Here is a 10,756-nt window from a genome sequence, read left to right on the forward strand (position 1 = left end):
ACTGAGTTCATAGATCTGATACCATGTGAAATTTAAGCAATGTATCTTGATCATCCATGATCAATGGAGAGAAATGTGAAAGTAGAATTGAATTTTATTGATCCATTCTAATGTACATAGCATTGTTGCCCTTATTTATAGATAGAGTAGTGAGCTTAGTGAGCTTACATCCATCTCATTGGCAGCTCAGCATAACTGACTAACAAAAATTTGCCTAATAACTTCTTCAACTAACTCAACTAAATCACTAACTAACTACTACATACAGTCATGAAGCCTCCAATGAAACAATAACTATGTACATATATATGCCCATGGAAGGTTCAGTGATGAAGGTGCAATGATCACATTATGAATCACATGTGAAAACAAATACTAATATTAATAGTTTAATAATTTTGTTTAACATGTACAACCATGATGATTGTAGGAGTTAAAAGGCATAAGCTAGAAATAAATGTAAAATTTCTTAGAATCCATGTAGACTTAGCAAAATATCAAGGGATAATGGTTAAAAGAACACCTAAAATATCATTTTTTTTGGCGAGTTTCATGCCTGAACCATTAGGTGTTTGTGTATCCTACCTGAACTATCACCAACTAAATACAAAAAGAACCTCTACCATCAAAGACCTAAATGTTGTTGTAATACGGAAGAGTTAATATCATCTCTTTAGGTTGCAAATTGAACTTTCACTTAGTATGTTTGGGATTGAAACGTAATTAATTAATTTATTATTATTATTATTATTATTATTATTATTATTATTATTATTATTATTATATATCCATTCATTCTGCTATCAGATACTGCAATATTAGATGATGAGATAAGCATTCAGTACATCCTTGAATTATGACCAAAGTTGTTATGATACACTCAAACTTCACAGTATTATTCTTGAAGTCAATTTTAGTGTATTTTTGTCAATCTTTTATGCTACCCCACACTTTTTTTTCTCCAATTTAAAATCATTTCGTAAGGGAACAAAATAGAAGGGCCCACTTGAAAGATTCTTTTGGATTTTCTTTTTCCAATTTATAAAGGAACGTATGTATAGGGATAAAAAGAATGAAAAAGGTTGTTGTGTTCACCTTGTTCTTCATTCATTCTTACAACTTAACAACTTAAGACAACAAAAAGTGTAAAATAGATCCAAAAAGTTGTAAGACAAAAGTTGTAAAGTTGTTTTGATAAGACTTGCACACATCACTTCCTAGACTTGACAACCACTTTTCCTTAAATCAAGGGACCTTGTCTTGTGGGACTAGTAAAGTCAAATCTCACCTTTTGAGTTTGAAAAGTTGAAAAAGATCATAGGACATTTACTTTCCCTCCAAAACCAATTGCCATCACTTCCAAGTTGTGTGAAGAATGAAATTTCTAATTTGTGACTAAAGTTGTGTGGGATCGAGACCAATTGCATGCTGCCACATCACCCTAATTAATGTTTACCGTCAATATTAAGCTCAAATTTTGATTTTCTAGTCTCTAATTATTGATTCTTGGTTTCACTAGTTGATCCTAGAACTAATTAACAAACTAGTAAACTCCTACTAGATTGTCAATTAGTCCTTTGAATCCATTGTTCATGTCTACATTTCTTTTGTGCTTTTGTCATTTTTAAAATCGTAGTACTTCTTGGTTCAAGTTCAGACATTACTTTCCTTGAGTCTTCAAACAAAGAATTAATTTTCACCAAGGAGTACTCACCCCTAGACTCATCACGAACTATAAGCCCACTTGCAATACTTGTGAATCCAAGTGTGAGACGATCAAGTGTGTAAGAGTGTGGTAAGGTTGTTTTGAACTAACTTGTGTTTTGATTTGTTGGCTTGTTCTTTTCTTTTCTTTTTTTTTAGGTACAATTACAAAGGAACCTGCGGTTTCAACCTTTCAACCCATGGAAAACAATGCCACCAATGTCATTTTGGCCTACCTTGACACTATGTCTCGGACCTAGCTATGGCAAATGAAAGGTTGGATCGTATGGTAGGTAAAAGGGAGAAAGTGGGTTGCCCGGACACACGTCAAGAGAAAGGCTGTAGCTCATGTGAGCTACGAGGTAAAGACGCTATCCCCTACACTTCTATGAACTTAGAATCTTGTGTTGTGGCTACTAGGAGCCAAGTAGGTGTAGTTGCGGCTTTGTCTAGGGTGGAGGTGCTCGAGTCTCTTTTTGTGATACTCTTGGTATTGTTAGGTCGCATGAGGACCAACTCTTGTTGTAGGTACGTAAGTACTAGTTGGTCCTTTAGATGACAAAATTGATGTTCCTCGTGAAAATGATTTGTGTCCGTCTAGTGTTGGCACTTCTAACTTGTCTAAGGTTCCATTACCAAGTGACGAGAGTATTCACACACTAGTTGATCATTGTGAAAACCAAGGTAGGTATACATTGGTATATGAGTTGCCAAAAACTAGTGAGGTTGTGGACAATGATCAATTGGGTGGAAATGACCTTGACGTGCTTGATTGTTTAGAAAACCTGAATTGTGATTGTCTTTACTAAGATGGTTGTGCTTGTGATCCCTTTGCTACCCATGATAGTTTATGTCTATGTAGGGACTACTCTCTTGAAAGAGAAAGTGTTGCATGCTTAGAAATTCCATCTATTTTTTCTTTATGTGTTTCCTAAGTTAAGCTTACTAGTGTTGTTGGACTCGAAACTAGTGAGTGCACGCATACCATAGTTGGAGTTGACTTGTGTGACAACTTTATTTATCCTCTTTGTGCTTATGATATTTTCCATAGGGATATAGAGAGTATGCTAATTTTGAAGACAGCACCTTGGTGAAAAGTGAGAGTGGCCGAGGCCTAAGACGTTGGTTACTCTACCCATTTGATCCCGGTACCATCTTAGGGTGGGAAAGGATTACTCTTGGTCTATTTTCCCTTTGTCTTTATGCTTGCCCGAGCCACCTCCTTTATAGCATTTATACTACTCTTTTCATGATTAAAACAAAGGACTCGTGGCTATACTTTAAGTTTGTTCCGCCTCGGCATGGCATGTTGATGTGTTATTCTTTTTTGCTAACCCTAACCCCTTATGTCATGAGGATGTGTGCTTGTTTGTATTCTCTTGATTTTGCAAGGTATGGATTCGAGGTCGAATCCTTTTCAAGAAGGGGAGTATGATACAAGTACTACCATGAGGATGGACGTGTGAAAGTGTAATGAACCCGAGACTTGGAGTGTGTAACAAAAATGCGAAAGCGGGCCTAAAACACACACCAAAATTGAACCTATACTACACTCCATGGGGGGCATTTTGAGGCTTTTCAGTAAAGGGCCTTTTGTTCATTTTGTATTCTAGTTGTAACGAAGTATAAATAGAACATTGTAGATCATTTTGTCTTAGACTTTGATGATATTTGTAAGTTGTATAACACTTTGAAAGACAAGTCCTCTCTTTTCTTTAGGAGGCAACCCGAAACTAGGGTGATACTAGTGTGGAATCACCAATTTTGCATTTATGGCTTGAGACGTTGGTGTTTAGAGGAGGTAAAGTCCCTCTTGTGTCAACATAGGAGTTAGGTTAACCATTGTGTGTAATTTTAAAGGTCCAGGAGTATCACATGTTCTTGGGTTCTTAAGATTATACCAACCAAGGTCTAACTATCTATCCTTTGTTCATTTTATTCTTGTAATCGTTTGTACTAGTTTAATCTCGTTTCGAGGGAAGCCGTGAAATGTTGTTACAATATTGTTGTGTTCTTATTCTTATTTTGTAACTTAGTTTGGTTGTTGGTTGCCTTAGTGTGTTAAACATCTTGTAATCTCTTCATTCTTGCTCTTATTTGTGGAATCCGATAGTGATCATCAAAAGGGTCCTCGGTTCGTAGAACTTGTGGAATATTTTGGTGTATGTTTTGTGTCTTTCCTTGCTATTCTTGTATCATTACTTCGTCTAAAAAAGTGCCACAACAGCTAAAAAAGTTGACAAAAATATGCTAAAATTTAGTTCAGGGAGGTTATAGGGACCTTGACCCCAAGAAGTTGGTGTGTGTCTGTAACACCCCGTATTTTCAAGCTACAATATGGACCATGATTTCAATGCGTTGATAATCCCAAATCCATAAATCCTATCCCAATATGGCATGTTAATTATTTGCATAGTATGTGAATCTATTCAAGCTTGAATTTAGACCATAGAGATCCTTCAACTCAAGGACGAGTTGAAATTATTTCGATCGATTAAGTTTTAACGGACGTAGTAATTTGTGTCAGCTTCCATCGACCATAACTCTCTATATATGTCGAATTAGAGAGCTTACTATGTGTCAAATGATAGGTCTTTGAGTTAACTTTCCAACGATACCAATTTTGCTAAAATTCGGCACCCGATCAAGAAGTTAGGGCCTTTCAAAGTAGTAGGAGGCGCCTATGTAAACATAGGCGATAGCATAGGCAGCACCTATGTAAAGGTTTCCAGTGACTTAGACACTCCTTTTTGGGGGCAAAATGGTCCTTTTCCACCCTTACTTAGCCCTAAACACGAAATTCAGTTCCCAAAGACACCAAAATACACCTTCATTCATCAAAATTGTTCAAGAAATCTCTCTAGGGTTTCAAAACAAAAACCCAAGTAGTTCAAGATTCAACCATGGGTTTTCTAAACAAATTGAAGATTTGGAATCTCCGCAATTTAGGCTTCAAGAAGCACCTATCATATTCGCATATAGAGGTACATGAGGTTATCTCAAAAATCTCATGGACTTTAAAAATTCATGTTTTTCAATGGGGGTTTTGAAATTATGAATATAATTATGCTTTAAATGTTTTAATAATATTATTGTGGCCTTTTAGGCCTTTTCCCGAAATTATTTGGTATATATATATGTATATGTATGTGTTTCATAATGGTGATAAATTGCTAGCATGAATTACATGGAAACCCTCTCTTGATATGATGTTGTTTTAAATTTTCACATGATATGAATTGTTTGAAATCATCTTGAAATGCATGTCATAAAATGTCTTAAAAATAAAATGTTGGATATGGTTTTTGACTTTCAAAGAGAGGGTTGTTTTGTTCATGTTGAAATATGAGCATATGATGATTGAATGAAGAGAATGATATGATACTGATGACTTGCAAGTCGGGTATGACGATACCCTATAGAGTATGACATGTGATTTATTTGAACAAAGTTTGAGTGCATTAATTTTCATAAGAAAGGTGGATATCCGAAGAAGGCGTTTGAGTGAAAGGGCTCATCGCTGGAAATCGTAGTTGCCGATGCGGGTTATATGATATTGTATCCTACATGGGAGGATTAATAAAATTATTTGGGTGATCTCACATGGGGGGATTCCCAGGTGTGCTTACATGGGAGGTATCACTGGCTCCAAATCCTGGCGGCTACTTGGATTGGAGGCTCGGGCGTCGAGCTAAAAGGCCGATTCCACATAGTCGTGGAATTACAAATTGTAGGGTATTCCACCTATCTCAAATGCATTACATTGGTGTTGAAAAATCATTACATTATGCCCATGTGTTTTCAAATGATTTGATATGAAACTGCTTTATAATGGCTCTCACCTATATTGTGTAAAAATATTATATTTCTGTTTTGATTTCTCTGCATACCAGTACTTTTGTATTGACCCCCTTCCCTCCTAGATTTAGAGGCACAGTCTAGGGGTCCAGATAACCAGTAGATCTCTTCCGATAGATTTGCAGAATCAAGTGGTGAGCCTTCTATTTTTCGGAAATCCTGATGTCTGTCAGTTCATTTATCATTTAGTAGTTTTGGGTCTACTGGGGGCCTTGTCCCAGTTTTTAGACAGTAATTTGTTTCAGTCATGTAATAGAGATTTCGCAGACGGTTTTTCAGATGTCGATAGATGTTGTGGGACATTGATTTCCCCTTTATTGATTTTTCATTTGACTTATGACCATGTTTCCGTAATATTGCGTATCTTTCGCATTTCTTATTATCATATGAATTATGTGCATGATTACCAGATAGATAGGGGTGTTTTGGGCCTTTATGGTTCGGAATGCTCGTCACGGTCAGGGCTCCGGTTCGGGTCGTGACAGTGTCGTAGCAAATTCAGGAGGTACTAGATGCTTTACTCTTAGATGATTAATATTGCAGGTTGTGGCATGGACATGGGTGTATTTAGCCAACGTGGTATGGATTCATGTGAACCTAATAGAATTTGTTCAAATTTTGTATCCATATAGAGACACAAAATATTTATAAATATTTGACATGAATCTACTTATTATTGTATATTAATTTAAAGTCATCTTAGTAATTTATAAACTTTAAATCATAAATTCGTCTTTATATGCTTGTAAGGTGTCAAGCACAAGCCTTTTTCCAAACTTATCTTTATATATGGATCTTGGACCATATAAATATGGAGAGTTTGTTCTTTCTTAATAACACACCTTTTAAAAAAAAAGTTTTTTAATTTTAATAATACAAGTTGACTTGAGAAAATTGAAGGAAAGGTGTCTTTTAAGTCTTGAATAAAGGATTGGTGACATTGACCAATTTAAAGGGTCAAACATAATTAAAAAACATGATTAGGTTAATTGTGGACTAGATTAATATTTTCTAAACTTTTTAATCTTTTCAAAACTACAAATTAACCCACACCTACAAAACTTTCTTCCCTCTGCAAATCAATCTCTTTGTCTCTTCTCTCTTTCTCTCGATAGTTTCTCTCTCTAACTTCCCCCAATCAACAACTTTTCAAATTTCTCCCTTCAATCTTGTGCAACTTCAACCTCTGGCAACAAATAGTTTTGAGTTCTTGCCCATTCCTTTTTTACTTTCAACCGTCAGTCGACATGATAACATTCGTCGGCGACAACAACTTCGAGTTCTTCATCATTTCTTTTCAATTTTTACAAGTAAAAAGTTAGGGCTTTTAAGTTATGACGAAAATGAGGAACTTGATTTGTTGGTGTTTGTTATTTTTTTTAATGTTGTTATTTTTTAGTTGAATTTCTCATCTGAATGTGTCTGCTACTGTTGTTTTTTAATAATGGATAAAACATGTAACATGAATCCAACAGATGAGTATTTGTTGCAACATATATGACCAATCTGTTGCACATATTAGTAATCTGTTGCAACATATATGACTAATCTGTTTCAACATATATGACTAATTTGTTGCAACAAATGAGTAATCTGTTGCAACAGATTACTCATCTGTTGGATTTATTTTATAGTGTTGTAATATGAATCCAATATATGGGTCAGCTGTTGCAATAGATTAGTCATATATTGCAACAAATTACTCACTTGTTACAATAGATTACTCATATATTGGATTCATGTTGCAAGTTCTATCCATTGTAGCAGTAGTAGATACACCAAATAAGAAATTCAACAAAAATTATAATTTTACTTACAAAATAAGCTATGAAGTAATGTCCAAGTGATATACGAACAAAATTTGACCGAAAGATTTTTTAAAAAAATTCAACAGGGGCTCAACTAATAAGTAAAACACATGACAAATTTCATGAAACAGGTAAAGAAGACAAAAATAATATACCATACATCAAATGCAAAAGGATCAAGGGGACAAACATTTGAGTTCACCTAAAAACGTTTAAGTTCCCTAATATTTTAATTACTTTCTAATAGTTGACCCATCTGTTACAATAGATTTTCTATTTGTTTTATAATTTCCAATAGATGAATCATCTGATGCAATATGCTAGTCATCTGTTGATTCAAATTAAGCAATTATTAGTAATAACTAAATTGATTTAGCTAAAATTAAAGACGTCTCTACGACAATGGGACAAACATTTGTGCTCTCCTAAAAATATTTGAGTTCCCTAGTATTTTCATTATTTTCCAACAGATTATCTATTTGTTGCAACAAGTTAGTCATTTAGTGCAACAGATGTTTATAGCAAGCTAGTCATTTGTTTATTCAAATTAAGCAATTATTAATAAGAACTAAATTAATTTAATTAAAATTGAAGACAAGTCCTTAATACAAGACCTTAGACAAGGGGACATATGTTTGAATTTTCCTAAAAATATTTGAGCTTTAGTTTTTTAAATTTCTTTTCAACATATATCGAACACGGAATCAAAATGAGCCACGGAATTAAAAAAGTTACCAAAATAGGACACCTATTTAAAAAGTTACAAAAATAGGCTAAACATAATAATTTATTATATTTTCTACTTTTTTCTTAACGGTTAACTAACGGAGTTGACTTTTACAAAAACGTAAGAATTTCTTACGTTTTATATTTTTTTGGTAAAACGTAAGAAATTCTTACGTTTTATTAAAAAAAATATAAAAGATAAGAATTTCTTACGTTTTACACGATAACTGAGGAAAAAATACAATGAATAGTCAAATCAATTAAAAAGGTACTTAAAAAAAAGAGTTGTTCAACGTAACAAAAAGTTACGTTCTTAATTTTTTATAGTTGTGGTCCCCCACCCACAATTTCTTTTTCCACAAATGTCTCATCACTTCTACTTTTTCCTCTTTTATATATGATAATTATGAATTTTTTTAATAGTTAAATTTATTTATATTTTAGATGTAGTTCAAATAAAAAAAAATTCTAATAGATTTTTATGTTTTACATTAAAAAAATTTAAAAAGAGATGTATCAATTACCTCATTAACTTAACAATTTTCTTATATTTATTCTATATCAAAAAATAATCACTTCTATCCTTAATTATCCGATTTCTCATTAAAAAAATTATACTTTTGAGTTTTCCTCTATTCCAAAATCGTAAAATGTTGAATTATCATCGATCAAATATGCTACTATATACAAGAATTATATTTTTTAGGAGTATTCCTAAAAAAATATATCTTTTTATATTAATTTAGTTATTACTAATATAATGGCTTAATATGAATTAATAGATGACTAAGATGTTGCAGAAGACGAGTAATCTGTTGAAAATGACCAAACAGATAAAGACATCTGTTGCAATAGATTAGTTACCTATTGCAATAGATTAGTAATCTGTTGGAAATAACAAACAGATAAAGTCATATGTTGCAACAGATTAGTCATCTGTTGGAAATGACCAACAGATAAAGACATTTGTTACAACAGATGACTAATCTATTGCAACATATGTGTATATCTGTTTGATAATTTTCAACAAATGACTCATCTGTTGCAACAGATTAAATCCGTTGCAATAGGTTATACATTTAAATGATCATGTATTTACTATGAGATTAATTGAAATTATAATTATTAATTCAATTTGGCTATTACTAATAATGGCTTAATTTGAATCATTTCAAATAAAATTAGTCAATTGATCACTCTATTCATAACGAACACACTAAGATGATCGTGTAATTAATATGAGAATAATTGAAATCGTAATTGAACTTATCAATTCATATTTAATTTTAGTTATATCAATGTAGTTATTAGTAATAATATCTTCATTTGAATCATTTCAAATAAAATGGGTCAATTAACACTTTACTCAAGATGAATACACTTAGATAATCATGTAATTACTATGAGATTAATTGAATCATAATTAAAATTATCAATTCATATTTAATTTTAGTTAAATTAATTTAATTACTACTAATAATTTCTTGATTTTAATTATTTCAAATAAAATTGGTCAATTAATCATTCTACTTAAGACGAAACACTTAGTTGATCATGTAATTACTATAAAATTAATTGAAATTGTAAGTCAACTTACTAATTCATCTTTAACTTTAGTTAAATCAATATAGTTATTTCTAATTAAGGTTTGGTTTTAATCATTTCAAATAAAATTGGTCAATTGATCACTCTACTCAGGACGAACACACTTAGTTGATAGTGTAATTACCACGAGATTAATTAAAATTGTAATTGAACTTATTGATTCATGTTTAATTCTAGTTAAATAATTTAGTTATTACTAATATAATGGCTTAATATGAATCAATAGATGACTAACATGTTGCAAAAGATGAGTAGTCTGTTGAAAATGACTAAATAAATAAAGACATCTATTGAAAATGACCAAACAGCTAAAGACATCTGTTGGAAATGATCAAACAAATAGAGACATATGTTGCAACAATTGACTAACCTGTTGCAATAAATAACTCATCTATTGAAAATTATCAAATAAATATAGACATCTGTTGCAACAGAAGACTAAGTTATTGCAACAAATGACTCATCTGTTAAAAATTATCAAACATATAGGATATATGTTGGAAAATAATTTAAAATACTAAAGTTCAGATGTTTTTAAGAGAACTCAAATGTTTGTCCCCTTGTCTAAGGTCTTGTCTTTAATTTTAGTTAAATCAATTTAGTTATTACTAATAATTGCTTAATTTGAATTATTTTAAATAAAATTTATCAACTGATCATTCTATTAAGGATGAATACATTAATTCAAATTGTAAGTGGACTTATCAACTCATCTTTAATTTAGTCAAAATAAATTTATTTATTACTAATAATGACTTAATTTGAATCATTTGAAATTAAATTGGTCGATTGATCACTCTTCTCAAGACAAATACACATAATTGATCATGTAATTACTATGAGATTAATTGAAATTGTAAGTGAACTTATCAATTCATCTTTAATTTTAGTTATATCAATTTAGTTATTACGAATAATGACTTAATTTGATTCATTTCAAATAAAATTGGTCAATATTGATCACTCTAATCATGACGAATACACTTAGTTGATAATTTAATTACTATGAGATTAATTGAAATTGTAAGTTTATCTTTAATTTTTGTTAAATCAAT

At 31.7% G+C, this 10,756-nt stretch overlaps 1 protein-coding gene across 1 annotated transcript in view; it reads left to right on the forward strand.

Annotated features, from left to right (window-relative positions):
- Nucleotides 1-1,966: 1,966 nt before the first annotated feature.
- LOC107871541 (receptor kinase-like protein Xa21) overlaps nucleotides 1,967-10,756 on the forward strand; it is a 29,281-nt gene continuing 20,491 nt past the window's right edge. Inside the window, exon 1 of the mRNA XM_047412926.1 lies at nucleotides 1,967-2,194. Coding sequence (XP_047268882.1) covers nucleotides 1,967-2,194 — 228 coding nt within the window. The remainder of the gene's footprint in view (nucleotides 2,195-10,756) is intronic.

The sequence above is a fragment of the Capsicum annuum genome, chromosome 5, assembly GCF_002878395.1.
Source record: "Capsicum annuum cultivar UCD-10X-F1 chromosome 5, UCD10Xv1.1, whole genome shotgun sequence".
Classification (NCBI taxonomy): Eukaryota; Viridiplantae; Streptophyta; class Magnoliopsida; order Solanales; family Solanaceae; genus Capsicum; species Capsicum annuum.